Here is a 15,960-nt window from a genome sequence, read left to right as displayed (position 1 = left end):
TGTGACTCGGTGCTGCTTTCAGGTGGACGCTGCTTTGGGCGCCGAAGAGATGGTGGAAACTCTGACAGAGAGAAACCTGGACCTGGAGGAGAAAGTCCGGGAGCTGCGTGAGACCGTTGGGGACCTGGTAGGTGGGGGCACTGGGTGGGGGGCGGTGGGAGCCCACAGCGGGGTGGGAGCTGCTCTGTGCTGCCCAGCAGCGGCGCCAAGGGACATCAGCCTGCTTTGGTAAATCAGTGCCTACTTTGGTAAATTGAAAAGGAGAACTGGCTTCAACAGATGAAGAGAAAGCCGAGGTGCTGAATGAGTTCTTCACCTCGGTCTTCACTGGTGGCCAGGATTCTGGTCTTTTTCATGTCCCTGAACCCTGCATCCCCAAACCTCTATGTGGGGACCAAGGAGGTAAATCCCTCCCCACTGTAAGGGCAGAGCAAGTCCAAGAGTGCCTCCTTAGACTGAATGAATACAAGTCTATGGGGCCGGATGGCTGCATCCCAGGGTCCTGAAGGAGCTGGCTGAGGTGGTTGCCGAGCCGCTCTCCATCATATTTGAGAAGTCGTGGCTGTCAGGTGAGGTCCCAGACGACTGGAGGAAGGGTCACGTCACTCCCATATACAAGAAGGGGAGCAGGGAGGAGCCGGGGAACTACAGGCCGGTGAGTCTCACCTCCGTGCCTGGGAAGATGATGGAACAGATCCTCCTGGACAACATGCTCGGTTACATAAAGAATGAGCATGTGATCCGAGACAGCCAGCACGGCTTCACCAAAGGAAGGTCATGCCTAACTAATCTTGTGGCCTTCTATGATGGAGTGACGGCATTGGTGGATGAAGGGAAGGCGACCGATGTCATTTACCTGGACCTGAGCAAGGCCTTTGACATGGTCCCCCACCACATCCTCATCTCCAAATTGGAGGGAAGTGGATTTGATGGGTGGACGACCCGATGGATAAGCAATTGGTTGAAAGGCCGCAGACAGAGGGTGGTGGTCAATGGCTCTATGTCCAGGTGGAGGCCGGTAACAAGTGGTGTCCCCCAAGGGTCTGTCTTGGGACCGGTGCTCTTTAACATCTTTATTAATGACATCGATGAGGGAATTGAGTGCACCCTCAGCAATTTGCTGACGACACCAAGCTGAGTGGTGCGGTTGATACGGTGGAAGGAAGGGATGCCATTCAGAGGGACCTCGACAGGCTGGAGGGCTGGGCTCGGGTGAACCTGATGAGGTTCAATGAGGTTTGCATTTGGGCAGGAAGAACCCCAGGCACCTGTACAGGCTGGGAGGAGTGGGCCTGGAGAGCAGCTCGGCAGAGAAGGACCTGGGGGTCCTGATGGACGAGAGACTGAACATGAGCCAGCAGTGCGCAGCTCGAAAGGCAAATGGGATCCTGGGCTCCATCAGGAGAGGGGTGGCCAGCAGGGACAGGGAGGTGATTGTCCCTCTCTACTCGGCTCTTGTGAGGCCCCATCTGGAGTACTGTGTCCAGGTGTGGAGCCCTCAGTACAAGAAAGACATTGAGATTTTGGAAAGGGTCCAGAGGAGGGCGACTAAGATGATCAGGGGGCTGGAGCAGCTCCCCTATGAGGACAGGCTGAGGGAGTTGGGCTTGTTCAGCCTAGAGAAGAGAAGGCTGCGGGGTGACCTCATTGCAGCCTATCAATACCTGAAGGGAACCTACACCCAGGAGGGGAGTAAACTCTTCAAAAGGGCTGACAACAGCAGGACGGGGGGAAATGGATCCAAGTTGAAGGAGGGAAGATTTCGGTTGGTCGGTGACCTGCACCCAGCACGGGGTCGGAGCCGGATGAGCATTGCGCTGCTGTGCAACCCAGGCCGTTCTGTGGTTGATTCTGTGCTTCTCTGACCCTCCTCCCCAGGAAGCCATGAATGAGATGAACGATGAGCTGCAGGAAAACGCCCGCGAGACGGAGCTGGAGCTGCGGGAGCAGCTGGACATGGCGACAGCGCGGGTGCGCGAGGCGGAGAAACGCGTGGAGGCCGCCCAGGAGACCGTGGCTGATTATCAGCAGACCATCAAGAAATACAGGGAGCTGACGGCGCATCTGCAGGTACTGCTGGAGGCCCTGAGCACCGCAGCCACGGGGCTGAGCCTGGCTGTGTCCACAAAGGGCTGCCTGTGAGCTGGGGCTGCGCGCTGCTCTGCTGCCCGGCTGTGTCCAGCTGTGGAGCCTTCAGTGCAGGAAAGGCAGGGAGCTGCTGGAGGGGGAGCAGAGGAGCCACAGGGATGATCGGGGCTGCAGCATTGATCACAAAGGCAGGCTGAGGGAGCTGGGCTCTGCAGCACGGAGAAGAGAAGCTGCGGGGTGAGCAAAGTGCAGCCTGCAGTGCCTGAAGGGAGCCTGCAGCCAGGAGGGGAGGCAGCTCTGTGCAAGGGGAGATGGCAGCAGGACGAGGGGAAACGGCTGGGAGCTGAGGGAGGGAAGAATGAGGTTGGATGTCAGGGGAAGTTCTTTAGAGAGAGAGGTGAGGTGCTGGAACAGCTGCAGAGAGGCTGTGATGCCCCGTCCATCCCTGGAGGTGTTGGAGGTCGGATGGGGCCCTGGGCAGCCTGGTGTAGCCTTAGATATGGAGGTTGGTGGCCCTGCATGCAGCAGGGGGTTGGAGCTTCATCACCCTTGAGGTCCTTTCCAACCCAACCATTCTGTGATTCTGCTGCCCTGCCGAGGTTCTGTGCTGGGCTGGCTGTGCCCACGGCTCCAGGCAGTGCTGGCTGTCCTGCTGCACGGGGAGCATCTGCTGGAGCCCATACTGAGCACATGGGTGTTTCAGCATTCGCTCTGCTGAGCTCTGCTGCTGCAAACTTGGGAACCTGGAGCAGCTGGAGCACCGTGGGTCACCCAGCACAGCTCTCAGCTCTCCTTGGTGTTGCTCAGAGACGGGTGATGAGTCCATGGGGCTCCTCAGCTTCCGCACAGCTCAGCATCAGCTGTGTTCCTCTTTCTCACCTTCCCCCACTGCTGTTGCACAAGGAGCCCCCAGAGAGCAGCCCTGCAGCTGCTGTGGGTGCGCAGGGGCCGTGGGGCTGCAGTTTGTACCTGTGTGTGAGCGCGATTCTCTCCGTGCCCAGGATGTGAACCGGGAGCTCATGAGTCAGCAAGAGGCGTCTGCAGAGAAGCAGCAGCAGCCTCCTCCCGAGATGTTCGACTTCAAGATCAAGTTTGCAGAGACGAAGGCCCATGCAAAGGTAGGGAGACGGCTGCAAACCATCCTCAGGTGCTTCCTGCTGCGTGGAGCTGCGGGGTGCTGGGGGGCCGCCCTTCACCTGAGAGCTGCTCGCACCCCAGGAGCACTGTGCCTGTTCTGTGCCTGTTCTGCTCTGCTCTGCTCTGCTCTGCTCTGCACTGTTCTGCTCTGTGCTGCTCTGTGCTGCTCTGCACTGCTCTGCTCTGCTCTGCTCTGCTCTGCACTGCTCTGCTCTGCATTGCTCTGCTCTGCTCTGCTCTGCTCTGCTCTGCTCTGCTCTGTTCTGCTCTGCTCTGCACTGCTCTGCTCTGCTCTGCTCTGCTCTGCTCTGCTCTGTTCTGCTCTGCTCTGCTCTGCTCTGCTCTGCTCTGCTCTGCTCTGCACTGCTCTGCTCTGCTCTGCTCTGCACTGCTCTGCTCTGCATTGCTCTGCTCTGCTCTGCTCTGCTCTGCTCTGCACTGCTCTGCTCTGTTCTGCTCTGCTCTGCACTGCTCTGCTCTGCTCTGCACTGCTCTGCTCTGCTCTGCTCTGCTCTGTGCTGCTCTGCTCTGCTCTGCTCTGCGCTGCTCTGCTCTGCTCTGCACTGCTCTGCTCTGCTCTGCGCTGCTCTGCTCTGCTCTGCTCTGCTCTGCTCTGTGCTGCTCTGCTCTGCTCTGTTCTGCTCTGCTCTGCTCTGCTCTGCGCTGCTGGCTCTCAGGCAGCCATGCACCAGCAGCACCCTGCGCCTTTTTCTCCGCGCTGCTCTCAGCTGCCGCCCCGTCCTGCAGCGCTGTGTGGGGTTGGTGTGAGCCGGGCGCCGGGTCGGAAGCACTGAGCAGCTGTGCGCTGTGTTGCTGCAGGCCATCGAGATGGAGCTGCGGCAGATGGAGGTGCAGCAGGCCAACCGGCACGTCTCCCTGCTCACCTCCTTCATGCCGGACAGCTTCCTGCGCCACGGCGGGGATCACGACTGCATCCTGGTGCTGCTGCTCATCCCGCGGCTCATCTGCAAGGTGGGCTCCCAGGGGGTGGAGGGGCCGTCCTGCAGCCGCCGTGCTGTTGGGCTCAGCTTCCGTCCTGGGATTTTGAGTGTTCGTTTGTCTGAGGGCGTTCAGTGGGGTCTGGGAGGAGGAAGAGGTGGAGGGGGAGGAGGAGGAGATGGAGGAGGAGGGAGCAGAGGTTCCTGCCCTGGCTGCCAGCTGCTTGCAGCATGGGGCTCAGCCTTTTGGGCAGTGCCAGCATTCCGCCAGCACAGGCGCAGTGGGGCTCCCAGCCGTTCCTCTCCACGCTCAGAGATCCTCCCAGGAACGGTGCTTTTTGGGGACGGAGATGCAGGGGATGCACCCCGTACCCAGCAGACCAACTCAGGGCAGGCGCAGCGCGACTCCTGAAGCTTTTTCCCTTCCCCACAGGCGGAGCTGATCAGCAAACAGGCGCAGGAGAAGTTCGAGCTGAACGAGAACTGCGCGGCGCGCGCGGGGCTGCGGGGAGCGGCAGGAGAGCAGCTGAGCTTCGCAGCGGGGCTGGTGTACTCGCTGAGCCTGCTGCAGGCCACGCTGCACAAATACGAGCAGTGAGTGCACGGCCCGCCCCGCTGCCCCATCCCCAGCCCCCAGCCCGGCCGTCCGGCTGCCCTGCGCCGTCACCCCCGGCTCCCATCGACGCCGCGTTGCTGTGCGTGGAGCCGCCCGTGGGGATGGCGGTGAGGGGCTGCGCTGGTCTTGCAGGGGGCAGCTCCCGGGATCGGGGCTCGCCGAGGCAGAGCTCTGCGAGATTCCTTTGCTGCTGAACGCTGTGCGCTGCTGCGAGGTGGCGGATCTGCCTCCAGCGCTGCCTTCTGCCCCCAGAGGCTGCGTTGCGCTGCGCCGGGGGCTGCCTCACAGAGCTCCCATTTCGTGCCCTGCTTTCCTGCGGGCGTCTTGACTTCTGCCCAGCTGTTGTGCTCCACAGGGAGCTTGGAAGTCGGCCCCCAGCAGCACAGCCCCGCTGCTGTCGCAGGTGAGCTGACCGTGCCTGCGTTCCCCCCCCAGAGCCCTGAACAAATGCAGCGTGGAGGTGTACAAGAAGGTGGGGATGCTGTACCCCGAGATGAGCGTGCACGAGCGCTCCCTGGACTTCCTGATCGAGCTGCTGCACAAGGACCAGCTGGATGAGACGGTCAACGTGGAGCCCCTGACCAAAGCCATCAAGTACTACCAGGTGGGCGCCGTGCAGCAGCCTGCCTTGGAGCCCCGGGGAGCATTTCAGCCCTGGAGCATGCGGCCTTTGAGCCCATGGCTGCCAGCTGGGGCTGTGCTGCATCCCAGGAGGTGCAACAGAATTGCCCTGCATGGGATTCTGCAGCTCTGTGCTGGTGGTGGGTGGTTCAGAAGGGCCCCCTTAATGCAGCTCCTTGTGAGGGCTGGGTGCTCGCAGGGCCTGCTCTGCTCCTGCTGAGGGTTTTCACTTCCAGTTAAAAATCAGGGCAAACTCAGCCTTTGTGGGTTGGCTTTTTTTAATGCATTTCCTCACTTGCTTCGTGTGCTTGCATGTGTGGGAGCACTCAAGGGACGCCGGTCTGTGATGATCTCTTTTCGTGCAGCACCTGTACAGCATCCACCTGGCTGAGCAGGCTGAGGACTGCACCATGCAGCTGGCCGACCACATCAAGGTGAAGTGCTGCAATGCAGCCGCTGCCCCCCTGCATCCCACGGGGCGGCCTGGGGGTCCCTGCAACCCCCCCAGCCCTGCTGGTGGTTCCCTGGCAGCTGCTGCTGCTGGCACAGCCGTGGGACAGGGGGGAGGTGTGGGCTGTGGGCCCTGCAGGGTCCCTCGCATCCAGGAGCTCCTGGGCTCCATGTGGAAGCGCTGCATCCCATGGGGTGAAACCAAACCTCTTTGGCCCTCAAACTGTTCTCCTGGAAAGCCTGGGGTTGCAGCAGCGTGGGGCAGGGGTCCAACCCAGCACTGCAGCCCAGAGCACCGTGCTGCCCTGCGCTGCTGCTCACGGCGCCCGCTCTGTGCCCGCAGTTCACCCAGAGTGCCTTGGACTGCATGGGGGTGGAGGTGTGCAGACTGCGCGCCTTCCTGCAGGTAGGAGGGAGCGTGGGGTGGGCTGTGCTGGGTGCCCCCACCCCCAGCAGATGGCTGAGCTCCTTTCTCCTCTCTTAGGCCGGGCAGGAGGCGTCCGACCTGGCCATCCTGCTCAAGGACCTGGAGACGTCGTGCAGCGACATCAGGCAGTTCTGCAAGAAGATCCGGCGCCGCATGCCGGGCACGGACGCACCGGGCATCCCGGCAGCGCTGGGCTTCGGGCAGCAGGTGGGCTGTGTGCTGTCTGTGCTCAGGGGGGTGCGTGGGCTTCATCGCCTCCCCTCCATCCTTGAGTTTCTTCCTGCTTCCCCCATGTTTGCCATCCTGATGGCTGCTAAACGTCAGCCCTGTCGGAGCCCGGCCAGGGGCTGCTCTGCTCCATGGCTGCAGTGTCTGGGGGTTGGGGTGGTGCGGCCCCTTTGCTTCCCCCCCTCAACCTCCCTCTGCCCGGCCCCAGGTGTCAGACACGCTGCTGGACTGCCGTAAGCACCTCACCTGGGTGGTGGCCGTGCTGCAGGAGGTGGCCGCTGCCGGCGCGCAGCTCATCGCCCCGCTGGCTGAGAATGAGGGGCTGCAGGCAGTGAAGCTGGAGGACTTGGCCTTCAAAGTCAGCGAGCAGGTGGGCAGCTGTGCTCTGCCTCCCCGGGCGCCCTGCTGCAGCGAGGGGACCGAATCCCTGCTGCGCTGCAGAGCCTGGAGCAAAGTGGGATGGGAAATGCTGCACCACAGCCGGCCCTGCAGCCCCTGTGGATGTGACACGGTGTGGGGGGGCTGCAGGGGGCTGGGAGCTCCGCTGAGGGCCTCCTGCCCTGTCCACTCCCCCCAAATCCTTGCAGATCTACGGCACTCAGGGCATCAACCCCTACGAGTGCCTGCGCCAGTCCTGCAGCATCCTTATTGCCACCATGAACAAGATGGCCACGGCCATGCAGGAGGGAGAATATGATGCCGACCGGCCACAGAGCAAGGTGGGCCGGGCTATGGGGTGGGCTGCGGGGTGGGCTGCAGGCTGGGCTGTGGGGTGGGCTGTGGGGTGGGCTGTGCTTGGAGCCCTGCAACCCAATTCTACATCATCTCCCTCCGCTCCCCTCTGCAGCCCACCCCACCTGCTGAGCTGCGGGCAGCCGCTCTTCGGGCTGAGATCACCGATGCTGAGGGGCTGGGGCTGAAGCTGGAGGACAGGGAGACGGTCATCAAGGAGCTGAAGAAGTCCCTCAAGATCAAGGTGAGCCGTCAGTGGGGCAGCCAGCCAGCGGAGGGCAGCAGGGCTGCCGTTGTGCTCAGTGCTGTGCTCAGCGTTGTGCTCAGTGTTGTGCTCAGCGTTGTGCCCCGCTGCTGAGCTGCTGCCTGTGGAGCTGCTGCCTCACCCCCCATCCGATCCTCAGCAGCACTGGCGGTACGGCAGCGTGGGATTTCTGGGCAGCCCCTGTTAGGGACCTGCAGAGAGCTCTCCCCTGTGCTCCCCCGGGGCTCTGAGCTCTTCTTTCTTCCCCTGTGCTGCAGGGTGAGGAGCTGAGCGAAGCCAACGTGCGCCTCAGCCTCCTGGAGAAGAAGTTGGACAGCGCGTCCAAGGATGCCGACGACCGCGTGGAAAAGATACAGATGAAGCTGGACGAGACCCAAACACTGCTCAAGAAGAAGGAGAAGTAAGCGTGGGGTGGGGGCTATGGGGGCTATGGGGCTGTTAGGGGGCCCCCGTGGCCCAGAACCACCCGTTCTGCTCAAGGCGATGTGGAACGTCTGTGGGGCGGCATGGGGGCGAGCCGTGGTCAGAGCTGTGAGTGCTTGTGCTTCTGCAGGGAGTTTGAGGAGACCATGGACGCCCTCCAGGCTGACATCGACCAGCTGGAATCCGAGAAGGTGGAGCTGAAGCAGCGCCTGAACAACCAGTCCAAGAGGACCATCGAGGGGCTGCGCGGGGCCCCCGCCTCCGGGGTCGCCTCCATCGTGTCAGGCATCGCAGGAGGTGCGTGGCACCGAGCAGCCCCTCGATGGGGGGCTCTGCTGTCCTTGGGGATGTGGAGCCTTGGATGTGCCGTCAGGGTCGGGGTGGGGGGGACAGGAGGTGCTGGAGCGGTGGTGGCGCCGTGGGGAGGGCCGGCAGCTCCGCGTGGGGGCAGTGAGGGCAGCTGGGGCGTTGGCAGCTCTGTGTGCCTCGAGTGGTGGCAGGCAGAGCTCCACGCAGGGCTGCAGGGAACCATGCTGGCATTACCAGCAGTGCTGGCTGCAGGGCAGCGCGTGGCGGAGCCGTCAGCTCCCTGCAGCACTGTGGCGGCTCCTGGCCCATCCGGCCCCCTGGGCTGGGTGATGCCATCGCAAGGAGGGCACGGCAGCATCGCCCTCTCGCTGCTCCACGACCAGCAGCAGCTCGCTGGGGAGCAGATGCCAGCTGCCTTTGGGTTGCAACCTCTCCCTGTGTCACTGCAGCCATGAGCTGCAGCTCCGGGCATCCCGCAGTCACTGCAGCAGGAGCACGGAGTGGCACAGGACACGGCTGGGGGCTCAGCTGCTCTCAGCTCCCAGCCCCAGTCCTCAGCATAATTCCTCTTCTTGTCTCTCCTCTGCCTCCTCTCCCTGCACTGCAGAGGAACAGCAGAGAGGTACGGCGGCACGGCGCGCGGCGCTCGCAGCAGTGCATGCAGGGCAGTGGGCACACAGCATGCTGGGGGTGGGCAGCAGCTGCAGGGGGGGAGGGTCGCAGGTGGGGGCAGAGTGTGGGACTGCAGGATGCGGGGCGATGCGACTGCAGCGACGGTGTGCATCCATGGGAAACGGGCAGCGGGAGCAGCTGGGGCTGCTGTGAGCACGGCGTGGTGCGAGCTGTGCCTGAGCAACACCTGAGCTCAGCCCCGGTGCCTCGGGCGGCGCAAATCGTGGGGCCGAGCCCTCGGTGTGCCCAGCACCCCCCTGCTGTGCTGTGCTGCATGGCTGACGCCGCGTGCCTTCCTGCAGGCGTGGGAGCTGGGCAGGCAGCCGGGGGCGGCAGCACGGGGCCGGTGCAGGTGAAGGATTCCCCCCTCCTCCTGCAGCAAATCGAGGCGCTGCAGCTCTCCATCAGGCACCTCAAGAACGAGAACAACCGCCTCAAGGTGAGCGCGGGGCGGCGGGACGTGGGGCTGGAGGAGCCACCCTGCCACGACCCCCAGCTGGGGGGCAGGAGCTGGCAGTGCTGGGCGCATTGGTGCTGAGTGGAGCTCTAGGAGGAAACGGAGCAGCAAAGAACCTCATTAAGCAAATAACCTTTTGCTGGCAGTAATTCACAGACGTGTAATTGTGCAGCTGGTGATGCGTGGCTGCAGGGCTGTGATTCGACCTGCTGTAGGGAACCTGCTTTGGCAGGGGGTTGGACTCGATGATCTCTGGAGGTCCCTTCCAACCCCTACGATTCTGTGATGCTGTATGGCGCAGCCATGGCTGCTGCTGTGGGGGAGCCCCAAGCCCTGCAGGCACTGAGCAGCACTGCAGGGCCGCCCCCCTCCATCCCCTACCCCTCAGTGTGAGGCAGCACTGCCACCACGGGTCCCCCACCGTCTGGAGCTCCACCTGCAGCTGTTTCTGAGCACCACTTTGTCTTCTTCTCCTTGCCTTTAACGCTCATTTTCTCTGTTCTTTTCCTCCCAAACACCCAACCTGCTCCCATCACCCCCTATTCCTCACCCCCCCTCCCCGCCATCCGTTCCACTGCTGTCTCCTCGCAGGGCGCACAGATGAAGCTGGAGCTGGCCGGCCTGAAGCCCCTGCAGGTGGCCAAGGTGTCCCTCCCGCAGAGCAAGCATGGGGAGGGCCTGGCCACGCTCACGCTGTACCGCAAGAGCACGCAGCTGCTGGAGACCCTGTACCAGATGAGCACCAACGCCAAGGTGGTGGACACCAAGCAGACCAAGTCAGGTGAGCCCAGCGGGGACGCGGTGAGGCCGAGCCCGAGGGCTGTGAACGCCGTCGGTGCCATCCTTGCGCTGGGGGGAGCAGCGGCACCGTGCGGAGCCCCTGCCCGCCCCTCAGCCCTGCCCGCCGGGCGCTGGGACGGCTCACGGTGCCGCGCAGCCGCCCGTGCAGCCCCGCCGTGCTGGGGGCGTTGTAGCGCCGGGGATGGAACGGCGCCGGAGAGGCGCTGCTCGCTGCTGCAGCTCAGCCTCCCCAGGAGCCCCACGGCCCCCAGCCTCCCCTCTGAGTGCAGGGCTTGGTGAGGGCCGCGGCCACGCGTTCACCCCACACCTCCGCAGGACGCAGCGCGGCCGCACGACTGTTGGAGCAGACGGCCCGGCTGTGGGCCGTGAAGGGCAGCATCGAGGCGCTGCGGGTAAGGAGTGCGGGCAGCGCCCGGGCGGGGGATGGGGGGAGCGGGGGCTGCGGGCGGTGCTGGAAGCGGCGGCTCTGCGCAGGACGAGGCCATGCGGGAGATGGTGCAGGAGCAGCCGGGCGCCGGCGTCCCCACCAGCTTCGGCGCGTTCCCCTCCTCGTCCTTCCTGAAGGTGAGTTGAGCGGGGCCTCGTGGGGTTCATTGGAGCTCGGACCCCCCCGGCCCCACCGCCGCCGCTCTCTCCCGCAGGCGCAGCGCGAGAAGGAGCAGGGCCTGACGCGTTTCGGCCGCGTGTCCATCCCGTGCGCGCCGGGACACGGCCGGGAGCAGCGCGTGCTGCTCACCCCGGAGCTGCTGCTCCAACTCCAGCGGCACTTCGTGGTGTAGGACCCCCCCGGAGCATCGCGTGTCCCCCCCGGCGGAGAAACCCCCCCGTTCCCCTCCCGCCCAATAAAGCCTCGTGCAGCCACGCGGCTCCACGCCTTCTTTCGGCCGCACCGCGGTTGGGGTGCCGGGGGGGAGGGCTGCTGGGGGGCGGGAGGTGCCGGGGCTCCGGCCACGTGCGGCACGGCGGGAGGGGGGGCAGGAGCGCACGTGCGTGCAGCGAACCGAGCGGAACGCGGGGAAAGCGCTGCGGCCGTTCCCATTGGCTGGGAGCGGGAAGAGGCGGGCGGTAGCTGCAGTGCGCGTGTCTGATTGGCCGAGAGAGTAAAGGTGGGCGGATCCGCGTCTGTCGCTCGCTCATTGGCTGCGGACGCCCTTCTAGAGGAAGCCTGCGTTGATTGGTTGGCGGGAGGGGCGGTGCCGCCGCCGATTGGCTGCGTGCGGGCGGGGCGGGTTTCCGATAAAGCGGGCTTCCGGTGCGGTGTTCTCAGTTCCGGGCGGCGCTGGCGGCACGATGGTGAGCGCGGGGCCTGCGGGGCCGAATCCGCCCGCATCGGGCCGGGGTCGCAACGCCGGGCGGGGGAGGCGGGCGGGAGAGGGCCGGGGGGCCGCGGGCGCGGGTCGGATCGGATCGGGGCCGCCCTCATCGCAGCGGGCGCGGATCGGGGCCTGGCGGGTGTCCCGGGCCCGCGCTGACGGCGGCGCTCGCTCAGGTGCTGCTGCACGTGCTGTTCGAACATGCCGCCGGGTACGCGCTGTTCGCCGTCCGCGAGGTGGAGGAGATCGGTTTGTTGCTGCCGCAGGTACGGGCCGGGCCGGGGGTGGGGGCGTGACGGCCCCGAGTGCCGCTCCGGGCTGTGACCGCGTCCCGCCGCAGGTGGAGGAGAGCGTGCTCACCGTCGGCAAGTTCCACAACGTGGTGAAGCTCGTGGCCTTTTCCCCGTTCAAATCCGCGCAGAGCGCCCTGGAGAACATGAACGCCGTCTCCGAGGGTGAGCGCGGCGCGCGGCTCCCCCGTGCGGCTCCCGGCCCGCCCCGCTAAGCGCCGCTCCGCGTCCCGCAGGGATCCTGCACGAGGATCTGCGGCTGCTGCTGGAGACGTCGATGCCGGCCAAGAAGAAGAAGGCGCTGCTGGGGGTGGGAGACGCCAAAATCGGGGCCGCCATCCTGGAGGAGTTGGGCTATCAGTGCCAGACCGGCGGTGTGGTGGCCGAGATCCTGCGGGGTGAGTCGAGCTGCGGGGCACAGGGCTGCGTGTGGGGATGGGGATGGCGGTGGGGATGGGGCCGGTGACGGTTTGTCCCCCTGCAGGGATCCGCCTGCACTTCCATGCCCTGGTGAAGGGCCTCACGGCGCAGTCGGCCTCCAAGGCGCAGCTCGGCCTTGGCCACAGCTACTCCCGGGCCAAGGTGAAGTTCAACGTGAACCGCGTGGACAACATGATCATCCAGTCCATCAGTCTGCTGGACCAGCTGGACAAGGACATCAACACCTTCTCCATGCGCGTGCGGTGAGCGGGGGGCCGGGCTGGGCAGGGTGGCGGTGTGGGGCCTCCCCACGCTTACCGCGGGCGGCTGCGTCTCCAACCGCCTGCAAAGAACGGGGAGGCAGAGCACGGCCTCGGGTAACACCCCGGCTGGGGCGGCGGTGCTGCGGCCGGATTGTGACCGGGGGGACACGGGTGGCCGGGGGGCTGTGGGGTCGGTGCAGGGGGTCGGTGTGGGGGCAGCGCCTGTGCTGATGCTGTCCTGCAGCGAGTGGTACGGGTACCACTTCCCTGAGCTGATCAAGATCGTGTCTGAGAACTACACCTACTGCCGGCTGGCCAAATTCATCGGCAACCGCAAGGAGCTGAGCGAGGAGAGCCTGGAGGGGCTGGAGGAGATCGTCATGGATGGCGCCAAGGCTCAGGCCATCCTGGAGGCGTCCCGCTCCTCCATGGGTGAGTGGGGTTCTGTGCAGCCCGTGGAGCTGCTGGCGGAGCTCGGCTCCCTGACGCTGCTTTCCGCAGGGATGGACATCTCCCCCATCGACCTCATCAACATCGAGAGCTTCTCCAGCCGTGTGATCTCTCTGTCCGAGTACCGTAAGGGCCTGCAGGAGTACCTGCGCTCCAAGATGAGCCAGGTGGCCCCCAGCCTCTCAGCCCTCATCGGGGAGGTGGTGAGTGAGTGCGTTCCCCCCTCTCCCCCCTCTCCCCCCTGGGCCGTGGAAGTGATGTCTGAGTGAATCTGTCAATCCACTGAGCCGCTGTGCTGACAATCCTCATTGCTGATCCCGGCTGGGTGCTGCCTGCCCCCCCCCCCCCCTCGTGGCCCCAGTGCTCCGAGGGCAGCCGTAACCCCGCGTCCCCTCGCAGGTGGGCGCCCGCCTCATCTCCCACGCCGGCAGCCTGACGAACCTGGCCAAGTACCCGGCCTCGACGGTGCAGATCCTGGGGGCTGAGAAAGCCCTGTTCAGGTACCGCCGCAGGGTGGTCGCGGTGATGGCGGCTCCCTGGGCTGCCGGCTGCGATGCGCCGGGCTGCTCCGGCCTCGGCCGCATGTGAGCTGCCGGCCCCAGCCCCTGAGCGACCGCCGCGGCTCAGCAGCTCGTGCCGAGCGCGCTGTGTGAGGTCAGAGGGTGGGGAGCGGGGCAGCGGCCCTGGGGGGTGGAGGGGCGGCAGCTCCCATCGGGGCACCTCGGTCCCGGGCTGCCCCCGATGGTGCGCTGGGTTTGTGGCAGGGCTTTGAAGACACGAGGGAACACCCCCAAGTACGGCCTCATCTTCCACTCCACCTTCATCGGGCGCGCGGCCGCCAAGAACAAAGGGCGCATCTCCCGCTACCTGGCCAACAAATGCACCATCGCCTCCCGCATCGACTGCTTCTCAGGTCTGGGGGGCTGGGATGGGGGCTGGGATGGGGGTGGGATGGGGGCTGGGATGGGGGCTGGGATGGGGGCTGGGATGGGGCTGGGATGGGGCTGGGATGGGGCTGGGATGGGGCTGGGATGGGGCTGGGATGGGGCTGGGATGGGGCTGGGATGGGGCTGGGATGGGGGCGGGGGAAGCAGCCTCTGCTGTGATGGGAAGATTTTTCGTCAGCAGCATTTCACGGAGTGAATGTTGAGTTCTGTGGGCTGAGCGGAGGCTGGGATGGGGGGAGGTGGGCGCCTGGCTTGGGTGCATGAGGGGGGCTGAGCCCTGCTGTCCCCACAGAGGTTCCCACCAGCGTCTTTGGGGACAAGCTGAGGGAGCAGGTGGAGGAACGGCTGGCGTTCTATGAGACCGGAGAGCCGCCCCGCAAGAACCTGGAGGTCATGAAGGAGGCCGTGGTGGAGGTGAGGCTGCGGGGAGGTGGGGCTGCTGGGTGGGCATGGTGTCGGACGTGATGTGGAGCACCCACCTGACCTGCTGTGGAGGCAAAAAGCTGATTTAATGAGGCTGATCCGACGGCTGTGCTGGAAGGGGGGGGGGGTGGGAGTCCAGCCCTGCACTGAGCGCTCCTCTGCTCCCTGCAGGCCAACGAGGTGGTGGCTGAGGTCAAAAGGAAGCAGGAAAAGAAGGAGAAGAAGAGGAAGAAGCGGGAGAAGCGGCGCCTGGAGGCTCTGGCTGCAGCTGCAGAGGAGATGGAGAACTCTGTGCAGGAGGCAGAGGTGAGGGCAGAGGCTCCAAGTGCCCTTTGGGGTGGGTTGGTGGTGGCCTCTCTGTGCAGTGAGCTGTTCAGCAGCGTCTGCTGCTCTTGCCCCACTGCCCTGCAGGGCTGGGGGATGTTTGGGCCCCAACGCAGCTTGGGGGGGGGGGGGTTATAGAATCATAGTATCACCCAGGTTGGAAAAGACCTCAAAGCTCCCCCAGTCCAACAGCTCCCATCCAGCCTTGCCTTCAACACCCCCAGGCTCGCTGCCTCCCCCACCTCCCTGGGCATCCATTGCAGTGCTGCCCACCTTGCTGACCAGCAATTCTTCCTCACGCCCAGCCTCAATCTCCCCTGCCGCAGCTTGAAGCCGTTCCCTCTGCTCCTATCGCTGATGGCACCAGAGCAGAGGCCGCCCCCCAGCTCCCTGCAGCAGCCATAGAGAGCAGTGAGCTCTGCCCTCAGCTCCTCTTCTCACACTGAACATTCCCAGCTCCTTCAGCCTCTCCTCAGCCCTGTGCTCCAGACCCCTCACCATTTCCCTGCCCTCCTTTCAACACGTTCCAGGCCCTCCATGTCTTCCCTGCAGTGAGGGGCCCAAAACTGCACCCAGCCCTCGAGGTGCGGCCTCACAGAGCTGCACACAGGGATGGATGCTCAGCTCCCTGCTCTGCTGGCAGCGCTGTTTCTGCTGCAGGCCAGGCTGCCATTGCCCTTCCTGGCCACCTGGGCACACTGCTGGGTTGTTGCAAGGAGCCAGTGTTTGTCTCTATGCTCCACAGGCTGGGCCCTCACTGTGTGTTTTCTCTTAGGAAAACAACATAGAGCCAAAGAAAAAGAAGAAGAAGAAGAAGGAGCAGGAGCAGGAAGCTGCCACAGAGCCAGAGGAGAACGGGCTGGAGGAAGAGGCCTTGCCCAAGAAGAAAAGGAAACTGCTGGCAGAGGGCGCCCCCCTGGAGAAGAAGAAGAAGAAAAAGGCCAAGGACTTGGAGGAGGATTAAAGCGGGGGGCAGCAGGAGCAGGGCTGTGCTCCAGCACTGCGGACTCAGAGGCCACCTTCGTTTGGCTGCAGCTCCTCAACCCGCCGTCCGATTGCCGGCAGCCCCGTGCCCAGCACTGCAGGCGTTGGGCAGCTCTGCTCTGCGCCCCGTGGCCGCGCTCAGCCGGGGCTCCTGGTGCCTTGCAGAGCCCTGCAGCGGCTGCAGCTGCGCGCCGTCCTGGCTGCCAGAGGGCGACAGCCTGTGCAGTGTGACTGAGCCTCAATAAAGGGCTCGGGTTGGTGTTGAGCTGCGCTCCTTGTCTGCTGCTGCCGCCGCTGGGCCTCACAGAGTCCAATGGTGGCTGCGGGAGCCCTCAGCGCGGTGCCCAGTGACAGCACTGCACCCCACAGCGGCACGGAGCTG

The 15,960-nt window shown here is 64.8% G+C and overlaps 2 protein-coding genes and 3 non-coding genes across 11 annotated transcripts in view; all 5 read left to right on the top strand.

The window, feature by feature from the left end:
• The window catches only part of DCTN1 (dynactin subunit 1), a 39,157-nt gene extending 28,140 nt beyond the window's left edge, over positions 1 to 11,017 (top strand). For 6 of the 7 annotated variants that reach the window (XM_048941710.1, XM_048941715.1, XM_048941712.1 and 3 more), the window contains 20 exons: positions 23 to 127; positions 1,879 to 2,070; positions 3,090 to 3,206; positions 4,045 to 4,197; positions 4,597 to 4,757; positions 5,215 to 5,383; positions 5,766 to 5,834; positions 6,194 to 6,256; positions 6,335 to 6,484; positions 6,714 to 6,875; positions 7,093 to 7,224; positions 7,353 to 7,481; positions 7,760 to 7,902; positions 8,056 to 8,222; positions 8,842 to 8,856; positions 9,209 to 9,345; positions 9,955 to 10,144; positions 10,480 to 10,556; positions 10,639 to 10,728; positions 10,806 to 11,017. In XM_048941710.1, coding sequence (XP_048797667.1) covers positions 23 to 127; positions 1,879 to 2,070; positions 3,090 to 3,206; positions 4,045 to 4,197; positions 4,597 to 4,757; positions 5,215 to 5,383; positions 5,766 to 5,834; positions 6,194 to 6,256; positions 6,335 to 6,484; positions 6,714 to 6,875; positions 7,093 to 7,224; positions 7,353 to 7,481; positions 7,760 to 7,902; positions 8,056 to 8,222; positions 8,842 to 8,856; positions 9,209 to 9,345; positions 9,955 to 10,144; positions 10,480 to 10,556; positions 10,639 to 10,728; positions 10,806 to 10,943 — 2,559 coding nt within the window. In that variant the 3' untranslated portion in view covers positions 10,944 to 11,017. The remainder of the gene's footprint in view (positions 1 to 22; positions 128 to 1,878; positions 2,071 to 3,089; positions 3,207 to 4,044; positions 4,198 to 4,596; positions 4,758 to 5,214; positions 5,384 to 5,765; positions 5,835 to 6,193; positions 6,257 to 6,334; positions 6,485 to 6,713; positions 6,876 to 7,092; positions 7,225 to 7,352; positions 7,482 to 7,759; positions 7,903 to 8,055; positions 8,223 to 8,841; positions 8,857 to 9,208; positions 9,346 to 9,954; positions 10,145 to 10,479; positions 10,557 to 10,638; positions 10,729 to 10,805) is intronic. The other variant, XM_048941717.1, reaches the window with a different exon arrangement.
• Positions 11,018 to 11,378: 361 nt separating this feature from the next.
• On the top strand, positions 11,379 to 15,843 carry NOP56 (NOP56 ribonucleoprotein). Its single transcript, XM_048941738.1, has 12 exons — positions 11,379 to 11,457; positions 11,654 to 11,743; positions 11,818 to 11,932; positions 12,004 to 12,165; positions 12,252 to 12,450; positions 12,695 to 12,882; positions 12,952 to 13,103; positions 13,300 to 13,400; positions 13,665 to 13,813; positions 14,140 to 14,261; positions 14,442 to 14,576; positions 15,370 to 15,843. The coding sequence occupies exons 1-12, from the start codon at positions 11,455 to 11,457 to the stop codon at positions 15,556 to 15,558; spliced, it is 1,605 nt and encodes a 534-aa protein (XP_048797695.1). The 5' UTR covers positions 11,379 to 11,454; the 3' UTR covers positions 15,559 to 15,843.
• On the top strand, positions 12,489 to 12,621 carry LOC125692786 (small nucleolar RNA SNORA51). The gene has a single exon (XR_007376834.1). It is a non-coding gene; the product is annotated as a small nucleolar RNA SNORA51 (small nucleolar RNA).
• Positions 13,998 to 14,068, top strand: LOC125692783 (small nucleolar RNA SNORD56). Its single transcript, XR_007376831.1, has one exon. It is a non-coding gene; the product is annotated as a small nucleolar RNA SNORD56 (small nucleolar RNA).
• Positions 14,304 to 14,371, top strand: LOC125692793 (small nucleolar RNA SNORD57). The gene has a single exon (XR_007376842.1). It is a non-coding gene; the product is annotated as a small nucleolar RNA SNORD57 (small nucleolar RNA).
• Positions 15,844 to 15,960: the final 117 nt, after the last annotated feature.

This window comes from Lagopus muta, chromosome 4 (genome assembly GCF_023343835.1).
Source record: "Lagopus muta isolate bLagMut1 chromosome 4, bLagMut1 primary, whole genome shotgun sequence".
Classification (NCBI taxonomy): domain Eukaryota; kingdom Metazoa; phylum Chordata; class Aves; order Galliformes; family Phasianidae; genus Lagopus; species Lagopus muta.
This window is presented reverse-complemented; position numbering and strand designations above follow the sequence as displayed.

Coding starts and splice junctions, on each gene's coding strand:
- NOP56 (XM_048941738.1), top strand. Junction 14,262..14,441: donor TGAAGGAGGCCGTGGTGGAG/GTGAGGCTGCGG, acceptor TGCTCCCTGCAG/GCCAACGAGGTGGTGGCTGA. Junction 14,577..15,369: donor ACTCTGTGCAGGAGGCAGAG/GTGAGGGCAGAG, acceptor GTTTTCTCTTAG/GAAAACAACATAGAGCCAAA.